Source organism: Lissotriton vulgaris, chromosome 2_1 (genome assembly GCF_964263255.1).
Source record: "Lissotriton vulgaris chromosome 2_1, aLisVul1.2, whole genome shotgun sequence".
Taxonomy (NCBI): Eukaryota; Metazoa; Chordata; class Amphibia; order Caudata; family Salamandridae; genus Lissotriton; species Lissotriton vulgaris.
The window spans coordinates 181,537,483-181,560,013 of NC_141687.1; the positions used below are offsets into that span (position 1 = coordinate 181,537,483).

The window sequence follows — 22,531 nt, forward strand, 5'->3', positions numbered from 1 at the left end:
CATTGACAAAGACAATAGTCCTGACTTCTTGTGGGTATGATGTTACTTGTTGCATCATATATCTGGATGCAATGACATAAACAGCCAAATACAAGTCTGGAGGCACACTATGCTAAGTAAGCACAGATTTTTAGTTTAAGAGGTTTTAAGACACGCCATTAATTACATGGCCACGCCCCTTTGAGAGACCCACAGGTTTTTCCATCCCACTTAAAGCCCTGACGTCTAACAGGGTAATTTGCGCGCGGAGAAAAGCAGAGTTGCAAAATGTTATTTCCTGCGGTACGTGTGCGGTCACGCATAATTAATGAACATATTCAGCAAGCTTTGTTTAAGATTTTTAGAAACTAGGAGGCAAGAATTAGCCAGGAGCCACCATCATTCCTCACTACGGCTACACGAGTTGATCCGCTTGGGGAGGGTTGAAGGGTGGCACGATTAAGGCTTACGTCAGCACGCACCATCCCTCATGCTCCGCCCGTCTCTGCGTTGAGAGTGAGTGACGAGCGGAGAGGGCCACGGGACTGCCCCGGGAAAAGTAGAGGGTCACGGGTCGCAGTGGTCCAGCGCCACCATGTCCGGGCGCTCTGGCAGAGCCGAGACACGTAGCCGGGCTAAAGATGACGTTAAGAAAGTGATGGCGGCCATCGGGAAGGTGCGCAAATGGTAAGACGGGCGGGAAGGAGCCGGTGGCTGCCAGGTTTCCCCAGCCTGTGGGTAATGTGCCTAGGCTTGCCGTGACAGTCGACGCGGCCCCCTTTAGCCTGTGACTGAGAGCAGCTGTGGCCAATTATGGCACTATGGCTCTGTGATGGAGTGTTTTTGTAGCCAATGGCAGTTTCGGTGGTATGTGAGGAAGCACGTGTGCTTCGTTGTCTTACCGTACCCTCCCCGTGGGCGTAGTCATTCACAGCAGCTGCCATATTAAAGTCAGTCAATGCCTCTTGATTCTGAACTTAGTAGTAAGATGAGTGTGAAGAATTTTGAAGGCATATTAGTGTTTGCCTGACAAGGTTATGGCTGTTGAGAGAAGATGTCCGTATTTTACACGAAACAACACTAGACGGGCAATTGGAACAAATGCCCAGGTAATTTTTATTTTCTTTAACGTCCTCTTTTTGGAATGTGAAGAGTAGTTTAATACAACTCGAACTCAACCCGAAGGTATTGGGGCGATTTACATGATCACCAGCCAGTTACATTATACAAGGACACATTCATGTTATTGTTTTTAGGCACTGGGAGATTACGTGATTTGACCAGAAAAGCACAGGATGTTTTGCCGATGCTAAGGCTCCAACCCGAATCCCCAGAGAGATTTGGCAGCTCTGGCCTTTACACCTCATCCTCGCCTCATCCTTGTCACAGTCAATACACATGATGTGGATCACACCTCATGACAGTTAAAAAATACAGGAAGTGGCAATGGATATTCCCTAAACCCACACATTCAAGTGGTGGTATAAAGGCGTAGTCCACCATAATCCTTCCACGACTACAAGCGCAACTGAAGATAGCAGGTCTGGGAAAGGAGGGTGGTCCGTTATGACTGTGACAAAGATGTTCAGGACCAAGGATAATGAAGATTACCAGTAAGTAACAGAGGCATTGTTCTACGTCCCCATCATTAGGTATGAGGAATACTTGAGCTGCGCTGGCTGAAGAAATATATTTACACTGTTTGGCTCACATCAACCCAATAGTGATCAACAAATATAATCATGAAATCAAACAAAACTTTCAGTTAAGATATCATTGATTACAAAACGTTGAGTCCAAAACTGTTGTTTGAAATTCCTACACCCTGATTTCTATAATACAATGATAAAAAAAGTGTGGGGAACCGCCCAAGAGTGCAAGCCTGCCAAATTTCCTGCTCAAGGAGTATTCTTGTACATTGCACTAACAGCCCAACTGTCACCCTCCCGCAAACGAGGATTGCACAGGCAGGCCGAGGCACTGAATGGTAAAGCAAGAAAATGCCCACTTTATAAAAGTGGTTCTCAGAAGCACACAATTTAAAAAGCAATTTCACTGTGTTTTTAAATTGTGAGTTCAGGCCCCCAAACTCTTAAGTTATATCTCTTCCCATTTGGAAGTTACACTTGTAAGAGGTTACAAGGCAGCTCCAATTATATCCTATTGAAGAGATCGTCCTTGCAATAGTGTATATGGCCTCCCTGGCTAAAGTGGTTCAGGCATTTGGGGTGGAATTGGTATCCTACGCCGACGATACCCAGTTGCTGATCTCTTTATCGCAGAATCCCGCCACTGCTTCCTCCAACTTTAAGGCCTGTATGCAGACCTTAGCTGGCTGGATGGACTCCCACTGCCTAAAGCTCAACGGTTCTAAAACAGAGGTTCTGGTTGTGGGGGGGAAGAGCGACAGCTGGTCGGCAGAGTGGTGGCCTCCATGTCTGGGTCCCACCCCCACACCATGTGAGGAAGCTAAGAATCTGGGAGTATGGGTTAACCCCACTCTCTCCTTTGAGGGCCACATAAGGCGCCTTGTGGGTAAGTGTTTTGGGGTACTGAAGACCCTCAATAAAACACTAGATCTGCAACCCCTAGATGCCAGAAGGACGATGACGCAGGCGCTGGTGACCTCTCGGTTGGACTATGGGAACATTCTATTCCTTGGGTCCACCGAGGGATGCTTAGGTCGCCTACAAGTCATCCAGAATGCCCCCGCCAGACTGGTGCTTAGGAGACCGAGGAGAGCAAACTCGCAGAAGGCTTTGGATGCCCTTCACTGGTTGCCAGTGAAGAAACGCGTGTTGTTCAAATGCCTTCTGTTCTGTCACCGTATTGTCTGGGGCAGGTCTCCCGCTTATCTCCGGGACTTAGTCAGCCGTTGTGAGCCGCCAAGGGCCCTCCGTTCAGAGGGCATTGGGCTACTGACAGTTCAGAGGGTAAGGAAGGCCAGAATGGGCGGGCGTTCTTTCTCGCTTCAAGCCGCTCAGCAATGGAACAAACTTCCTCTTGCTATGAGACTGGAAAGCAGTGAGACTGCGTTTCGGTCCAGGCTCAAAACCCTTCTGTACACTTTGTAGGGACGGGGGTTATGAATGAGGTCTGGGTGTGCTATTAGCTCCACCAGCGCGGGGACACGCCGTGATGGCGTTACTGTGCGCTTTATAAGCTCTTTTATTATTATTATTAAAACAAAATGAGAAGCATTTTGCTTTTAGGACATGGAAAACACACCGGTCCATGTACTTTTAAATTTTCTGCACCGGGCACATGGGCCCACCTTGGGCCTACCATAGGCCTACCTTAGGGGTGCCTTACATGTAGGAAAAGGAAAGGTTTGGGCCCGGAAAGTGGTTGTAGGTCGACATGGTAGGTCAAAGTTGCCCACACAGACACTGCAATGGCAGGTCTGAGACATAGTTGCAGGGCTACTCATGCAGGTGTGACAGTCAGTGCTGTAGGCCCAGTAGTAGCATTTGATTTACAGACCCCTGTTGCACTTTACTAAGGACTTACTAGTAAATCAGATATGCCAATCATGGATAAACCAATCACCATTACAATTTAGACAGAGAGCATATGCACTTTAGCACTGGTTAGCAGTGGAAACGTGCCCAGAGACCTAAAACTCCCCAAAACAGGTCAGAAAAATAGGAGGAAAAACCTATAAAAATAAATTGGGGATAACCCTGCAAAAAAGGCTAGGTCCAACAACTAGGTTGAGCCAATAACATTGCTAACATATGTTGTAAAAACATAGTGAGGACTGTTCCTTAGAAGGAATCCCCTGTACACTGATGATGTCTTTAGCCACCATAGAAGTTGAAGGGTAATCTGTTTTGTTACTGGAAGTTTATTCTCGTATTCCGTGATAAGGATCTTCAGTAATTTAGAAGTTGAATTGCGAGAGGTCTGAGGAGTCGTCTAGCTCATGGAACTAAATGCCACCTGGCAGGCTATGTGGCCATGTATCCTGATCTAGTGCCTTGCTGTTGCTTCCTTCTGTTTCAGGAAATACCACAGAGATTCTATTGGTTTGTTGTTCCACTGTCCTATGGGAGGAACACCTCACTCTTGTTTGTCTTGAAATGAGCTTCTATAAAGAAAATTCGGCGCTGGATTTAGTTGACATTTTGCATAGTTCAAAATCAGGCGATGGCTTCTAAACCAATCCACAATTATTTTCTCTTCCCTCAAAGATTCTTATTCTGCTTTGACTATCAGAATGTAGTCATCCAAGTAAGGGAGGTCCTGAAGACCTTGAAGGTGAAGGGAGTCAACTAACGGGGCTATCATTGTTCTGACGACTCTTGAGACAGACTTGATTTCCAATAGCAACAACTGGAACTGATAATGGATCCTTAAATTGTACAATCTCAGTAATTTTGTTATTCATTGAGCCTCTTACTAGACAAAATCCTGTTCTTTTTAGGACTAGGAAAAATCTGAAGTAGGTGCCTCTACCCTTTTCCTTTCTTGACACCACCTGTTTTGCCCTTGTGTCTACTAGAGCTTGACTAGATGTCTTCAATGCATCCCTTTTCTCCTTATTGGTTGAATCTGACATATGAATGGCCCCAGTCACTTTTGGAAAAGAGGGAAACTCTATTAGATAACCCTTCTTCAGTATCTTCAGGGCCCAGGAATCAGAAATAGTCTCTGTCCTCACAGGAAGTGTGCTAGCTTTCCTTCAATAAGGCATTCTTGGCCTTTTCTGTATAGTCAGGACCTTTGTGTTTCCATGGTGGAGAGGATCGGTTTTTGTTCTCAGACCAGGTCTTAATGGGTTTCTTTTAGGCCCCCCCCCCCACCCCGGTTATATTGACACCTTGCATATTGTCTTAATGAGGATTTGTTTGCCTTATGTCAAGATGTTGAAGAAGACTTGTGCTGCCTTCGATGGGCAGATGTAGGGTGGCATTCTTTTGAGGACAGTCCGCATGCCAAACTCTCTAGAAAATATTTCTTATTGCTGCAATAGTAGCTCCTTCCGACAGTGCAGCTGCTCACAGCATTGAATGAAATTTCTGACATAAACGTCAGAGAAACAAGTGTCCATTAAAGATCAACACACCGCAACTTCTTTAACTGCTTTAAAAAGTTCTTTAAAATCAGACCTGACAGATGAACTAGTTTCGCACCATATGTATGAGCTCTAATAGCTAAGTTGGCACCTTCTTCCGCCTTCTTCGAAAAGGAGTCTGTTATCTTATCTGTAGTATCCTTAATCATGTTCTCCTCATTCATGGACCTATGTAACACAAGACTGGCTAATAGAGAATCCACAGAATTTGACTTCTCAGTCTTCTTCTCCATGTATTCTAGACATAATGTTTGGACATAAAATGTGGTACTATAATCTTGTAGGGATCCTTCCATTCCCTTAGATTGCCATCCGTTCCATGTTGATGAATTGATAAGACAGAACGGTCTCTGTGCTTTAACAACCTGTCTTAACACAGATTCAGTAGAAGGCATGTTCTCTGCAGGATATCCATGTTCATATGCATTCTAGCCAGGATCTCCAGAAGTAATTCTTTATCAGTGCACTTCTCCTTTTCAGCTGAGGGAACCATCGCCTCTTCTACATTTTTTGTAAGGGAATCCTTCACCTTCCTGGATTCTGTCTTCGTAGGATTCTCATGTTGCATGCCAACCAAAGAGCTGAAAAAGGATCCTTCTAACAGAAGCCGGGTATCCCTTCGCATCCCTAGGTGAAAGCTGCCGGGGGTAGCAACACCCAAGGTCTCTTGTAGAAAAGGTATTTTATGGAGTAGTTGGTGGGTGCAATCAACTGTGCATCAGAATGCAGCACAGCACACGTGTATCAATTACCTAGTAGATGTAGTATTTGTGTGAAGTGATGAATAAATGTTTTGAACATGGTGTGTTGCAAATGATAAAAGGGAGTACGGCTCCGCCTACCCCTCTGCCCCAACACAAGGAAGAAGTTCCCTGTGTAAGGAATAATTTAAATTAAAAAAAAAACAAAGACGGCCACAGCACGTAAAACCATACATCTATCGCTAGGGCAATCACACGCCCGTAGCCGAGGGTTTCTGGTACCATAGGCGCTAAGAATTGAAGTATTCCTTTCTCCTTGTATGCATGCACAAAAGTCTGGGTTATCAGGCACTCTTTTGTGGCCAGTGCTGCAAGACGGGCAAGTTTAAACAATTGGAACCACAGCCTGAGAGCACAAGTCTCATAGATTTGCACCATCGGCATGGCATGGGTGATGCTGGATACCGATATTGAAGTATGCAAAAAGTGATGGGTAGACTGCTCTAATTAATCTCTACCACTAGTAATTATTCAGGGTCACTTCTCATTTTGCACACCATGGAACCTCAGTTTGGACCCAGTCATATGTAAATCTGGGTCAAGACTGATGGGCATAAAATTAGATCCAAACTGAGGTGGTATGGTGTGCAAAATAATGTTGAATTTGGATGCGGCCTGATTAATAACCAGTGGCTGAGATCAATTTAAGCATTCTATCCATTATTTTTGGGGTACTTTAGTGTGTAACTCTAAGTGGGGCAGGTATGCCCAGACGTGGGTCGCTTGCACACTGTGTTTCTGGAACCAAACTGTAGCCGGCTGGTGAGCCCATAACAAAGGCAAAACCCGTCCTAGGTTGCTTGTTTTCCAGTTCAGGGAGAACTTGGTTTGGCAGTTCCGACTGGACTGTTCCCATTCTTTAGAAAACCTTTTTAAGTCAAAGCCTACCAAACAATGCAGCTTCCATTATTCCATGAGGAGGAGCGGCGGAGAACGGAGACCATATCACAGGTACCGTGGCGTACTAACGCGAACTCTACCACCACTAACGCCGGTCATCTTCCCGAGCGCACTGACCCCCCTCCGCTTTGCGGTTCCCCCAAGGGGTCCGGAATCAATATATATCTTGACTCTCCAAAATGATACATTTCAGCTAACTCGGGGGACTGGAACCACCATTCCATTTGGAATTGAGTATCAAGCTTCTTTCAGGAACACGTTGTGGTCTATTGTGATCATTCTTCGACACCAGCTTTCTAGGAGCAACCTCATCTAGGACTATCATACGGACCTGACTATTTAGTATATGCCCTGATGAAGTTCCCTAGGCATGAATGGGAATGAAACGCGTTGGCTGTGCCGTTGTATGTGAAAGAAAATAAAGAATATATTTAGAAAAAGAACAGAAGATCTACACATTTAATGGACTCTTTGTATTACTGACTTCATTGAGTGCGCCTCTCTACTCTTCTATTCTATTGGTCTGACATACATCCTTGGCAGCGGATGGTGAGAGTAGCTGCACCACTAAATATCCTTGAAACAGACGAAGTTGATGTGCGAAACCTTGGTCAGCTGCTGCGTGCTTTTGGTTATTGTTCAAACAATGCAGCTGTCTCTTTCCTAAAGACATCTTGGGGACATTCGGAAAGCTTCTCTGGGGAAGCATTCCGCCCATTGCTTACCATTGGCTTTGTGGTTTGTAACTCAAATTTTCTGTTTTTCTATTTGCTGGCTTAATTTGTTTTAAGTTGTTGAGGGTGAGTTTGTCCCTCCCAAGGAGCAAAGCCTTTTCACACCAACTACCCTTGTATTCTACCACCAGTGCCCCTTTCTGTAAACAGGCCTGTAAATGTTGTTCTTATCTTGTCACCTTTGCGTGCATTCAAAGACAGAGCTGAAATGTCAAGTCTGCCTTCCAAGGGTGCTTGGTGTTTACTTTTCTTTTTCTGACTTCAAAGTGAGAGCATTTATGTGACATTTTTCCTAGATACTCGGAGTAGGAAAGGTTTTTTTTCAAGCACACAACAACATTTTAAATGAACTGTACAAGTATTTCCGAATATATCCGAATAGGAATGCACAAATATAGCACATGTTTTTGTTAATTCTGCAGTGTGTTGGAAACAAATACTTTTCTATGATTAAAATAAATCAGTACACTAGGTGATTCCATTTCCACACATTATCCTTTGTGTGCTGTATTGTTTTATTAGTAAAATTGTATGTCTGTGCAAATGTAATGGCCATTTCAAAGCTGAGATTTGGTGACTCCACACTTAATAGATTTTATCTTTGAGTACAGAGTGCTCAGTTTCACTTAATGAGCATGGTTGACTATGGTCTCTAGCATTGAGTATCACTTTATCTGATTTGAATGGTGGTGCGTTCTGTGACACAGCAGGAATTAAAGCCTACTGAAGTTACTCAAAGCTTCATTTTGAGATAGATTTAATTTCAGTGCTTTTGTGATGCTTGAAAGGCCTTTAGATGGTGAGGATCCTAATTAGAGTTGTTTAGGAGGGGTGTGACAATGTAATGTTGAAGTCTTTATAATATTATGTTTGTGGATCGGATGGTGTTGATGATGTTGGTACAAGAGGAGTAAGGCCCCGTTTACTACCTTCACATTTGTGTGAGGTGTAGATTTTTTTGAAAATAGAAGGGACCTGAGCAATGTCATCTAATAGGCAAGACTGGACTCTACTGAATGCAGTTTACTTCTGGGATAGGTTTGGCAAAGCTGAACATTTCTAGACTATAACTTTTGTAGAGTAATGTTTTTCTGGGAATGATAATGATTTGGTTGGCTTGGGTATCAGTGCCCGAGGGGACGAAGTTAAAGAAGGGAATTGTAGGGGTGAAGAATGAGTAGCTGTTGTAATTTCAGATGGTGACTCCTACTATTTAAGGTGACACCACTCCCTTGCTTTCTCTGTTTTCACAAATATGATACAGAATAGATACCCTATTGGTCATTGATACTGTAGGAGTGAATGGGATAACAGACAGGAAGGGGAACCATGTGAATTGGGGCCAAGTCACATACGGGGAGCAACACATTCATCTATGTTTCTAGCTCAATTTAGTTGGCAAATTTTCTATTACTGTCCATGAAGCAGAGTTGTTCTTACATAAGAAACAGAGGTGCAAGTGTTCAGGTGCTATTAAAGCAAGTAAATAATGTATACTATTATTCTGTCAGGAACATTAGAATTAAGTAGATGAGTTTTCAAATCCGATCAGACTATCTAGCACGGCTTCAAGTGCAAATTGAAATCTTCGGTCAGAAGGTGATGTAGGCAGGTTTTTTCCTACAGCTTTCATCTTGTTTCTGACTGACCTTTCTTTAATAAACAGGGAGAAGAAATGGGTGACAGTTGGAGACACTTCACTGCGGATTTTCAAGTGGGTTCCTGTGGTGGATCGGAAGGAGGTGAGTGGTGCATTTACACTGAACACTTAACACTTAAAGGATTTCCCTAGCAGTTACGGGGTAAAAGAAAATCTTGTGGGTGGATAAGGAGACTGCGATAAAATTTAGCTTTGGTTGCCTTTAGTCAAGGTAAATACATCTGGTCGTCTCTGACTGCCATCACACCTCAGTTCATAGCTTCTCTTACCAAGCCACCACCACCACTAAGTTCTCCAGTGGCTGCATTTGAACTAAGGCTCTGAGACCCACTAACCACCACTACACCCTCTTGCAGGCTCATCTGACTATACTGCAATCTGTGTTTCTTTAACCACCCTTGAACCCCCGACCTCTGGGCTTCTTTGAACATGTTGTGTCTGCCCTCTTCGCAACTCGGACCATCATTAAGCCCCTATTATGCGTTCCCTTAGCTGTTTTGCAAATGATCTCAAGACTTAACACTTTTGCCCTTTTAAATACCATAGTACCCTACTTTTGGGCTTCCACTGATCACCTTTAAACTTTAGTTATAGGCCTGTCTAACGATATTGTACTTGCATTGATAAGTTGAGGTGCAATTTTAAAGAGCAGGGAATGGTGACAGGCACCATTGCACCCACTACCCTAGGCACCTCTGAATATCATTACATCCAAGATCAAGGCTCCTCTAATCATAATAGTGCCTCTGCTCCTCTGACCACCATTAAACCACAGCTCCGAGGCAATGGAGACCTTACTTGATCTACACTCTGTGTTCTGCTTCTCCGAGCACCATTGCATTAGTTGCTGAGTTATGACCACCTCTGCACCTCAAATGTGGACACCTCTGACCAACATTCAAAGTGTCCAATCACAGTATCCTTCTTCAGTATATATATACTGAAGTCCAACAACCACCTTACTTTACTCGATTAATTTTCCATTATAGTGAACTGTTTTTTGTAGGGCAGAAAATGCAAGTAATGTCTGGAGAAGAATAGCAATATTTTTTTTGTCTTTTCATGACGCTTAATATGAAACCAATTTCGAATGCGGTCACAAAGCTTTCGGGAATCATCTTAAAATTGAGTAATTCAGAGTATTTGAAAGTAATTTTAAATTTAAAAGATGTTAAGTTGGACACTACTTAAATTTTGTAAACAATGTTCTCTGTGAAATGTAAGCATATGGTAAGCATATTGATTTCTGATGCAGCAAACTAATCTCTCAAGAAATTCAAGAGGGTCTTCTGTTGAGCATGGGTCACTAGTTGTAATCGAATAGTATTCTATTCTCTAACAGACTTTCACCTTTTACCGTATGCTAATCTAGTACCACTTTTGCCCCAAACCACAAATACAATTAATACATAAATAGAACATATGCTTTACAGTACAGTTTATCAGCAAATGTAAAACCTGGCCTTCATGGAGCCTTGGGATTGATCTTCTTCTAGCAATTTCTAACATTTTGTCTAATTTTCCAAACTTAAATTTCAGAATCCTTTCTTTTTGAAAATGGTTACGGTCTGTGTATTGCTATTTCTAATTCTAGTTATCCTGCATAGTGTTTTGGTTTTCTTGTTCAAAGGATTTTCATCAAACATTCAACATTTTCAATAGATACTGCCTTGGGGCTTCACTAGAGGGCCTCTTTTCATGATCGTGCTTCAACTATGCGCTCCTCTTATCATCATTGTGTCTCAACTGTTAGGCTCTGTAATTATCACCACATCCCGTGTTTGTACTATGATGATCACAATTATTGCCCGTCATTTGGCCTCTCGTAAGTCATAGTACCTGAATTAAGTGCTCTGATAACAACTTTCTTTCATGGCTCTTATTCTTATCCCTACTACCTGCTAGGACTGTATATATGTAGTGACTTCTCAGCCGATAACCACCCCCCACCTCCAGACGGACCCCACTTCAATCAACTACTTTTACACATCTCATCTACCATTTCACTAAACCTTTGAGAACCACCTCCAACTACAATTATGCTAAGTTACTTATATTCAAAGTTGGGTCTATGGATTGCTGCTAGTGCAACCCTGTAATTTATATTTCTTTTTTGTAGAAGGTTAAGGCCAAGTCAAGCAGCAGCCCAGTGAGTGAATGTAATGGGTTGACAGCAGACCAAGCAACATCTGCCAATTCTTCCCTTCTACTGGAATTCCATGGTACGTCTTTCCCAGTTAGTCCTTTGGGTGGTTGCTATATCCCTTTGTCTGCTTTAAAATCGTTGTCATCAGCTCAGGGTTGCTAATGTCTACCATTGGTTTTTCTAATTGAGATCATTGTAAACTTACATTATAATATAGTAGCTCCCCCTGTCCTTACAGGAGAGACTGCTGCTAGCAGATCCTGATCGCTCATATTTTTCTTTTTACAGATGAAAACAGTAACCACAGCTCCCTGTCAGATGGGTATCATTTGAAAGTGGAGAGTAGCACTAACTCTAGCCCCAGTCCCCAGCTCAGTGAGTCGTCAAGCCCTCCACACATGTCTGACTTCCGAACAGATGACTCCCAGCCACCAACACTTGGACAAGAGACCCTGGAAGGTAAATGTATCTCATTATCTGGTGTAGAAAGAAAAGCACTCGGGGACCCAATAACTAGGCCTTGCTTCTACAGAGCTCACTGTGCCAAAAGGAATTACAAGGAATTAAATTTGTTATTAGCCGTTAAGGTACTAGCAAAAGCAATGTGACCTTTGCTGACAAACACAGTACAGAGTTCTTTTAAAGACAATTGTATACATTCTTAGATATTTGCATGATGATTTTTGCTCATAATTGTATTTTTGCATCTCATACAATTGCTGTCATCTGACTGTCCCCCTAGAAGAGAGAGTAGAGTATTAGGGTAGTTTTAAATTTTGTTCACCTGATGACTTAGTAGCTTTTCAGTGGTTCAATTATTGTTGCACGATTGGCTACTGTGAGAAAGTGCCCCCTCTTTGTGCTGAATTTCTGATGTGCTTTGACTGAGTGTGCCCTGGGCTCCTGCAAACCAGGTGCCCAGGGCCTGTGTTTCATCCCTAAAACTATGTTGAAACTGAAACCCAATTGGCATTTCTGACCACCTGTCAGCCCCTAGTAAATGGCACCCTTGGTACCCAGGGCATGATGACCAGAGAAGACCCCTAAAAGCTGCAGCACTTATCGTGCCACCCTTAGGGGCCCTGTATCCCGACACCCACACACTGCCTTTGCAGGCTGAGTGTCTAAGTACAGAAATAAACAAAGAGTCAATATGGCACACATCTCTGTGTACCATGCCTACAAGCTCACTGCCCTGGCATCTATCAGTCATCCCTCTAGCTGGGTGCCCTAAGCCAGTGGTGTGGGCACCGGTTCATGAGCCCTGTGCCCCTACAGTACCCAGGGCCATTCCTGGGCACTGTAAGTGCAGCGCTGCCATTAAGAGTATATGGTGCTGGGAGGTTGTCGTTACGAACTCCACAGCACCATGATGGCTTCACTTAAGACTGAGAAGTTTGATATCAAACTTCTCAGGACATGTGGGCTGTTAGGGCATCTTTAAAGCTGAGCTTCATTGACACTTGCTTCATGGATTACTATGTATGTCACCATTACATTGATACTGTTTTGGGGATCTTGGTGTGTGAAGATACCACATTCTTAATACTCTTCTGCTCAATAAAATTGGTTGTGAAAAACTTCTCAGGACATTAAACCTGCACTGATGCCAGTGTGGGATTTAATGTAAAATGCACGACAGAGGGCATCTTAGAGATGCCCCCTGAAACCTAACCAACTCCCAGTGTCCTGACTGCGTGGCTAACGAGGCTGCCACCACCAGACATGTTTCTGGACCCATGAAATAATGCACATCCTGGGACGAGGTGCCACGCCTCCTCCCCCAGGATGGGCAGGGGAAGCTTCAAAGGCATGCCGCTTTTGTGAGCTTCTCCAGGCCACTTGCTGTACTCAGCAACTGGCCCCCATCGGTTCTGACCCCCACTCTGGCGGGAAGAACGTGGGGAAACCCTAAATGAGGAAAGGGGGTGTGCCAGCTTATGTCAACTCCACCACTCAGGTGGGAGAGGCGAGGTGAAGCACGACTCCGGGCTCCGGCCATCTTGAGGATGGGAAGCCCTGCCCAATCGGAGCTAGGCTCCTGCCCCCCTGCCACAGGAGAGGAGCAGGCTAGGCTAGAGTGTACTCACCCCAGGACAGGGACCCATTGGTCACTGCCCTTGCCCTACCTGTAACGCCCTTAAATTTAGTATTTAGGGGCACCCTGAACCCTCCTTCCGCAGTTCCCGATTGCAAGAAGAAGAAGAAGAAACAAGAAGACCTGCTGTGCAGCTGCTAACAAGAGGACAACACCAACTGACTTGGCCCCAAAACCCTACAAGCCTGTTGATCCTTGAACCTGCTCCTGCGAAACTCCGGCATCTCCTGCGGACAGCAACCTCGAAAACTCCGGAGGACCTGCCTACCTTGAACCTCTAAAAATACTGGGACTCCCACGAGCAGTGGTTCTGCTCAAACCACATTACCCCTGGTGCCAGCCAGGTGAAGCCGCAAATCCAGCACACTGCACCCGCCAAGCCCGGCCTGTGCCTGAGTGACCCAAGACCACAAGGATGTCCCCCGGCGACTGTGACCCGGAGTACAGTGCCCAAAGACCCTCCTCAATGACCCAGACGACGCCTGCAACCTCAGAACCAGGGACCCCTCCTATCACGACCTGCTAAGGGTAAGATTTCCCGGTATATATACAACATTTCCCGGTGCCAAAAGAAACCCGTGCACCCGGCGCCCCAAGGCCCCCTGTGCCTTCTTTTGGGGTAACTACCTCTTCTCCAAGATCCCAACTTACCTCTCAAAGTGGTGGTCGCACCTGAAGAATCTCCATCCCCGAGACTGCAGCCTTTGTTCACTTTTGACCTCTCCCATTGGATAACATTGAGCGCCCGGCGGCTCAAAAGCACCCTGCACCCAGCTGCCCGAGTGCCGCTGGAGGTGCAACTACTACACTACTTTTCTTCCTCATTTCCCCTTCGTAAGTGACCAGGAGCTCAGCTCCCACAGCCGCGTGGCCTGCTTGCAGCCACCAACCAAAGGCCCCCTACCCTCCTTAGGATGGCATTGGGCCTACTGTCTCTGCACCCGGCTACCCCTGTGCCGCTGAGGGTGCAACAACTGTAACTTTCCGACCCTGGGAGACCCCTGAGTCTATGCCCAGAACCTTAACTCTACCAGTCGAGTACTTACCTAAAAGCCGAAAACTCATTTTTCTTCCATAGGTTAACATTGACTGGTTTCACGTGGAAATTCTTCTAAGTGTGGAGTTTTGAAACTTTAAATTATTAATCTAAAATCAGCCGAATAACGAATTCCGATTTCCTCACCTGTGATCAGGAGAGAAGCCAGTACTGCACCTTTTAGCCCAGCAGTGAACCGAATAAGTAATTATATTTGTACTTATCAGTAACTTGAATTTCCTCCCATAGGATAACATTGCTTGGTTTTCACTGAAAAGTTTCTGTCAATTTTGAAAATGCAATTATATTCTTTAAAAATCACAACTGTAATCAAAAAGCTTTTACTTAACTGTTTACAGCTTATGTCCCAGGACTGAATCCAGGATCCAGTGGAGTGGTTAGAAAAGTAATCCATAAAGTAATCCATTGCATTTATCTAGAAAAACCCATTGAGCTCAATGTTAAATTATGTTTGAAATTGTGTTGCCTATTGCAACCACTGTAGCTACTGTACTTACAAAGACTATTGTCTGTTTGCAAAGTAATTACCTAAAGTCACTAATTTTGAGAAAAGTATATTTTGATATCTTGTTGGTTCTAAAATAAAACAACTATATCTTTTGATATAAAATAATTGACCTAGATTTCAGTTATTGAGTGTGTAAGACCATTTGCTGACAATTTACTGTTCTCTGATATTGCCTTACTGCTCGACCAAGCTACCACTTTAGAGAGTAAGGTTATATCTAACTTTAGCCTCTGCCATACCTCTGGGGACTCTATTTCACACTGTACCTTACTTTGGTCCAGTATATATAGAGCCACTTTCTTACACCTACCTTTAGAAAAAATAGGTGGGCCTCTTGTTTCCCCCTCTTCAACTCTCTTTTACTGCTCTTCTGAGGCTCGATTACGTACCGGGCACACTGTCACACCTTTTTGTGTGTACTGTTGTGCAGATTGAAATAGCAGATCTGATTATGAGTAAAGAATGTGCCACACTGAACTTAGTTGTGAACTCGACTGCTCTGAGGATAGTTCTGCTGTAACTAATGAAAGGCAATTTCAAAGGTAGCCGACTGGCAGTAATTCAAAGTGGGGGCTGGTATCTCCTTACCGTTCACAGGCAAGTGCTGTGTGTTGTCCGAATGCACTTACCTGAAATCCAAATCCAGTGAGAATGATTAAATATTCAGCACTTATTCGTATCCACCACCAACCATGCACAATAGGAATGTGACGGTTAAAATTACACCAAGGGAAAAGGAATAGGATAATAGAGAAAACTGAGAAACTGGGTAACGACTCTGACATATCAGTCTGCTGGCATCCATGTTTACTGGTTGTCGAGTGATATCTTAAATACCTTTATCTCTGTATAGAATCATCAGACACGTGTTATCATACATGATACACCTCCAGATTCACTCTATGCCTCAGATTTTCTGGGAAATAGTTAGAAGTATCCTATTCCTGGAACCGATGGAACTGACTTTTAAACAGACTCTTGTGATTTAATTTTACTTCGGTTTGATAAACGTCACTTCCTTCTGTTTTGGGAGTTGGCATTCTCTGGTTTTGATATATATTCACTGTTGTTTCTTAAACTGTAATGTAAACAAACATTCATGAGGATTAAATAATTCATTGTAATGTCTATGAATCTTTTTAACACATGCACTATCTTATATATAGATACATGCTTGGTGAAAATATAAACCATCTTTACCAGTCCATTCCTCACTTAGCTTAGAATCCAAATGTGCAACAAAAATGTATATTTATAATTCCTCACAATTATATCTGAAAGCAGCACTTCAACTATTCAAGTTTGTTTCCATAATATGACCTAATTCCTGTAGAATGCTTCTCTGTATTCTCCTTCAACAATAAGGGCCTGATTTAGTTCTTGGCAGACGGGTTACTCCATCACAACGGTGACAGATATTCTGACCGAAATATAAATTCCTTATGGGATTCATATTTCTGCAAACTGGATATCCATCACCGTTGTGACGGAGAACCCGTCACCAAGATCTAAATTGGGCCCACAGTCTGCAAGGTTGCAACAGAGTATCCAGATTGCCTAGCAAGGATGTTCTGGAACATGCAGAAACTTGTGCTTGTTATCTTCAAAATGGCCCTCACTAATCCCAGACATTTTAACAGCTTCGTGGAAGATGTAGTTTCCCAATTACGTTCACAGAGGAGTAAGTGGTTTAACACTGATAAAAGATGACTGTAGTCCCAGTCCTTCGAAACAAGTTTGCTATGCCCTCTCCAAAAGGACAATTCTGCTTCATTACAAAATACAATCTCCTCAGAGGTTTTTCTTCACTAGTTCAATTTCTTGAAATTCTGGGTACAGAAACTTTATTTGACACTGACAGGACCCGTCGATTCCCATCTAAAGTTACCATTCAGCCTCTTAAGGGTGGCATCAGAAACTCAAACCTAATTTTGATCTTGCATTCAGATGGGTCAAAAGAGATAGTATACATAACTTCCATCATTTTCCTATTCTAAACACTTACCTCAGTAGGAGTTTCCAAAAATCGTGGCTTTGGAAGTTTGGGATGATCAGATCATTCTCCTTTCCTTGCATAGCTGCCTCTGCAGAATGGTATTACTAGATTAAACCTGTTAAGTGTGTCTTTTCAAAAAGCCGGTTTCTGAGATAGCCGTAGTGATGAATGCTTTGGGGACCTGTCAAGATAGGGTCTTTGTGGCTGCATGCACATTATCTTACAAGATTTCAGAGCTGTTACACTTACCATATCAGCCTTTCAAATGGAGAAAGCTATTCATTACTGTGACTGATAATATAGCAGAAACGTAGCACCTAAAAAGCATGAAGGACAACAATTCTCGGGGTAAGCAAGCAAGGGTGGCAGATCTCGGCATGCCACAAATCTGGAATAAATTAATTTAGAGTCACCGTCAGAAGAGAGGTAATTCTTCTCATTGTAAAACCTGAACTAGATGAAGGAGCAGGACAGAGGCAGTGCTAAAGATTGTCTTTTGTTTGTGAGCAAAGGTGGAAGGAGAGAGGAAGGTTTATATATACATATTATGTGTACATTTCCTTGTACTTTGTAAAAATTGGTATGTTTCCTTTAATTCTTTCAGAATCCGTGCAACCATCATTGGAACACGGAGCTGAGCCTCCAACTCTCATCAAGGAGGATATGGGATTCAAGGGCGCAAGGTTACGGGTATGTGAATGCCATTTATTTTTTTTATTTCATTATCCTGTTGAGGTTTTAATGCACTGCTGCATAATAATATAGTGAAGATCTCACTTATGAGAGCTCTGTACCAGTCAGACACATTTGGTTCTCAGCCCTTTCAGTAGGGCCGTGTATGAAGCCCAAGTCAATATATCAAATGTGTGAAACTGACCAATGTTGCTACCTTATCAAGTTTGTAGTCCTCAGTATATTAAAGGAATGCACAGCAAGTTTCCTCCCAAGCCACATTGAAAATGTGTAAAAAATAATTCATTAAAAAAGACGGATGTTTGAAGCACTCAAATTCCCGCCATCAAAAAGTCTTATTCCCATCTGTAAACAAAGACTATTTATGGGTTTGTGGTTTCCATCTTAGTGTCCACTTAATGTTGGTGATCTGGGATCTAGTGGTTTTTGAACAGAGGTTCCTAGATTGAGCGTAAGAGATACCAGATACACTCCAACTGGACCCAAAAGTCAACTGTCCTCTTCAGAAAGGCCAAATAACAATGTTCACCCATACAGACTATTGGAGCTCCAAATTTTGGAGCTGTTGAAGTAGCTCCGGTAGGGTACAAAATCTTTTGAGCCCGCATTGATTAAATGGCTGAGCCCAGTCAAACGTTTCTCTCTTAGGGGCGGGGAGCAGGGGGGTTGATTAAGAGGATTTCACTAGCAACCGAGGAGCTAGAATTTGAATTCAGCGTCCTATCAAACCTGCAAACTGGGATATCACAGGAAAATTCTTTGTAGATGCCTGGCTTATACGATCTAGAGTCAAAGCCTGCAGTGTCAATCAACTGGATACACTCCAATGCAAAATGGCGTAAGCGCAGCTCCACGAGTTTTCCTTCATGGTTGTCCTGACAGATCAGTCTTGCTCTTTGTCCTTCAAGATTAGGCAGTTCCTCTCCATAGCTTACTTCAATCTTCCTGACAGGTCACATCAGCAGAGCTCCTACGATGTCCTTGAGTGTGGCTCCATCCTTGGGAGGGAGAAGAGTGAAGGAGTGGGTTGAGAGTGGTGGTTTGGGAAACGGTATCACAGGATGTGCTGGTCACTAATATTTCTGTGCTGAAGTTGCAGAATGTCTATGCAAGTTCAGACAAACACTAGGAAACAATCCTGAAGGACCAAACCGTATCCAGGTCAGGCAGAAGCCATGATCGATAAAGTAGATGTGCTATGTTTAAACTCTTTAACTCTGGCCAAACATAGCATGGTACAACATAAAACTCTTTCTTCACAAAGGAAGTGGGAGGAGGACCCACATGGTCACAGGAATCCGCATTTCAAAGGAGAATAATTTTTAGAGAAGGCACGCTGGACAAAATGGAGGCAAAGATTCTAATCTGACAATATAGTCAATAACACCAAACCTTCACACTGTGATAAATTATCCGTAGGCCCAAATATTAATGTAGTCTCTGTGCTTTACCGGAGAAGCAATGTAAAACTGTTTGCGGAGTATCCTGGCCACAGATGGGATAAGTCAATCCTGGTTTGTATTGCTGTTCACTGTTTTAACTTAACCTACATTTACTTTATGAAATCAATGAGATATGTTTTAACTTATCCACCAAGCTATCATTACGAGTTAAATGTATCCAACTGTAGTGCAGTAGTACATTTGATACTTGGTGCATCATTGTTAAACAATACACCATGGCTATTGCCCAGTAACAACTGGCTGCCTCCAGGGTCCAGAAAACCCTCTCCCTTGAAAAACAAAATGCATTTCATTTTCATTTTCATTTTTTGTGGTGTTCATTAACGTATCTTTAAAATGTGTTTTATTTTGCCTTGAGAAGTATTTTTTTCTTCTATGTGGTACCGTCTCTGTATGAAATATATTCTTCTGTCCATGTATTTTGCAACTGGTCACAGTATCAACTCTTGGCGACTGGGATAAGCCTGGCCTCTGTGGTAGTTTATGCTGAATAAAATATGCATTTCATCCCAGATGCCCAATGTTGTCAAAATCAATCTTTGAGTGCCTCTTTAAAAGACTGCAAGTGTGTGTGTGTGTGTGTGTGTGTGTGTGTGTGTGTGTGTGTGTGTGTGTGTGTGTGTGTGTGTGTGTGTGTGTGTGTGTGTGTGTGTGTGTGTGTGTGTGTGTGTGTGTGTGTGTGTGTGTGTGTGTGTGTGTGTGTGTGTGTGTGTGTGTGTGTGTGTGTGTGTGTGTGTGTGTGTGTGTGTGTGTGTGTGTGTGTGTGTGTGTGTGTGTGTGTGTGTGTGTGTGTGTGTGTGTGTGTGTGTGTGTGTGTGTGTGTGTGTGTGCGTGAATGTGCGTGAATGTGCCCGTTGGCGTGTGTGTGTGTATATATATATATATATATATATATATATCAGTAATTCCCCTCCGGAAAAAGAGAAAGTGACCCAGGCAGGGGGTTCAAGGAAGCACTTTATTAGCAGCAGAGTCCCGAGCAAATGCATTTCGGCATGTGTGCCTTCGCCAGCGCTCCTCTCCTACTGCTTGCTGTGCTGTGGCAGACCTGTCTCGATGCTGGAGTAGTCCATCTTGCTCCGCCCCCTGATGTCGTCGTGCTCTCCTATTGTAGTCCCAATGGACAAAGACTACACAAACCAGAATGCCTCTGTATTGTGCACCCAGGGAAGGAGATGCTGTGCGGGGAAACTCACACGGAGTAGGTATCAAAGACCGGCACAGACTCGAAGAAAGAAGGAGGGTGGGACCAAGCGATAATGCAATGTCTCCTCTAGTCCCCTGCCTTGGACCGCAACAACCTTTCCCCCTGGTGTTCATCACGGGGTTCGGCAAGGAAATCCCTGTCACCCAAGAGGAAGTAAAGTACAACCAGACCGCTGTGTATTCCAGGCATCGTGGTGGGTACTGGGCGAGACTGCATCCACAATCGAAGTAAGTGAGCTCGGATGAGCAAATCAGAGCGTCCAGACCACTTGTGCTGCGGGGGTTCACTGTAATGCGTCCTGGCAGCCGCATTGATTTATGGCAGTAATTCTCCTCCGGAAAAAGAGAAAGTGACCCAGGCAGGGGGTTCAAGGAAGCACTTTATTAGCAGCAGAGTCCCGGGCGAATGCATTTCGGCATGTGTGCCTTCGTCAGCGCTCCTCTCCTACTGCTTGCTGTGCTGTGGCGTAGGCAGACCTGTCTCGATGCTGGAGTAGTCCATCTTGCTCCGCCCCCTGATGTTGTTGTGCTCTCCCATTGTAGTCCCAAATCAAATCAATCTTTGAGTGCCTCTTTAAAAGACTGCAAGTATATGTGTGTGTGTGTATATATATGTGTGTGTGTGTGTATATATATATATATATATATATAATATTGTAAGAAATTGAATTACATTTTCAGTTCGGTCACTATCCACCTCAAGCAATAATCACAACGCTTGTGAGTGTGAACCTTCAAAGTCACAAATTAGCCTGAGCTCAGCCCCCCAGTAGCCAAGGTACAGTGTTGTGTAGTTCCTGCCAATCCGTAAGATCTGCAAATTCGTTGTATATCATAAACTTTGGATGAGGTGCCTAGACTGATTCTGGGCACAAGCAGGATATGTTGGCCTAGAGACCAGCTAGCTTATAGTGCCACCGTAAGCCCTCCTAATCTTACCGGGGAGCAAATGGTTTCTGGTAACCACTGAATATGCCAACCTGACCCATCGGCGATCGTAGAAACCAATCAGGACCTGTCGCTCAATCGCTCGTGCTTTCTTGTGCTCAAAGATATATACAGAGAAGAGACAGTGGGATGTTTTCTATATATTTATTGAACCAACCGATTCTTTTATAGAATGCATGTGTTGCAATAATCAGTAGACCGAAGCAGATAAAATCGATTACAAGCACCAAAGCGTAAATAGTAGATACAAATCTACCATGGTGCTAAAACAGTGTGTATATATGCTGGCATATAAACAAGGCAGTAAACAGTCGTACTCATACTATGCAAAACCCTACTCTAAGTGTACCCAGAGGAGACACTCCCTCAAGTTTCAGCATGCAGGGACTGTGGGTGTCAGCTAAATTGCCTCCTCTGCTACTCCTTTGGGATGCTCTTTATTTATAATAGAAAGCAGCCTCGCGATGTGCGACTAGATTAGCGATGTTATAGATATGTAGACAGCCCTGTCGCCCATTGGTACATAGTGCGTGGAATGGCCTTGTACATGATGTTTGATGCATCGTGAATATGTTGTGCGAAGCTAGATGTGTAAACAAAGTAGTTTCAGAGAAACTAATCCAACATTGTCATGCAAGCAAATATGTGCAAAAGGTCACAGCAGAAATTTTATTTGTGAAAAATAGGACAATGTAAGAAATTAGCAGCTTCACTTCATGGGCCTAACCTGGGCACATAACAGAGCACACAGGCCTAACTCTGGGCAGTGTGAAAAGTATTTGTGCAGTACCAAAACAATAATAAAGTCAAAATGTCAAACAATAAAAATCTCAAACCGAATTAGAAAAATAGAGTAAAAAATTACTAAACCAAAAATGACATCAAACAAAAATCAATAGGGGGAACCGGAGAAGATGATGTTTAAAATTGTAAGTAAAAAGTGTCTACGGTCATGGTAGACCGAAACCTATGAGCAGTTTGAAGCCGACCGCGATGAAGCACTGTTTGAATATACCAACCAGGCTCGTTCTGGTCCAAGATGTTACCTTCTGGCTTAATCTTTTAAGTCCCAGCCAACTACAAGTATACATGTCTAAGGATTTTCTCAAAGATCTGAAAGGCAACTAAACCAACATACAGTGGATTAACAGCAAAATTGCCAGGTACAAACAGATGAATCGAGAGATGTGATATCTTTGATTATTTGATCCTGTGTGTCATGTTCCTCTACAAAGAGGTAAACATGAATACAGCCAACGCGTTTCGCCCATATCTGGGCTTCCTCAGGGCATCCAAGAAGAGAAG

At 43.5% G+C, this 22,531-nt stretch overlaps 1 protein-coding gene across 3 annotated transcripts in view; it reads left to right on the forward strand.

Annotated features, from left to right (window-relative positions):
- Positions 1-419: 419 nt before the first annotated feature.
- BCL7B (BAF chromatin remodeling complex subunit BCL7B) overlaps positions 420-22,531 on the forward strand; it is a 35,757-nt gene continuing 13,645 nt past the window's right edge. Inside the window, exons 1-5 of one of the 3 annotated variants that reach the window (XM_086954699.1) lie at positions 420-666; positions 9,118-9,193; positions 11,231-11,333; positions 11,546-11,716; positions 17,521-17,606. In XM_086954699.1, coding sequence (XP_086810825.1) covers positions 575-666; positions 9,118-9,193; positions 11,231-11,333; positions 11,546-11,716; positions 17,521-17,606 — 528 coding nt within the window. In that variant the 5' untranslated portion in view covers positions 420-574. Of the gene's footprint in view, positions 1,089-9,117; positions 9,194-11,230; positions 11,334-11,545; positions 12,679-12,845; positions 13,470-17,520; positions 17,607-22,531 lie in introns of those variants that run through there. The other 2 variants (XR_015308349.1, XM_086954700.1) reach the window with 2 other exon arrangements.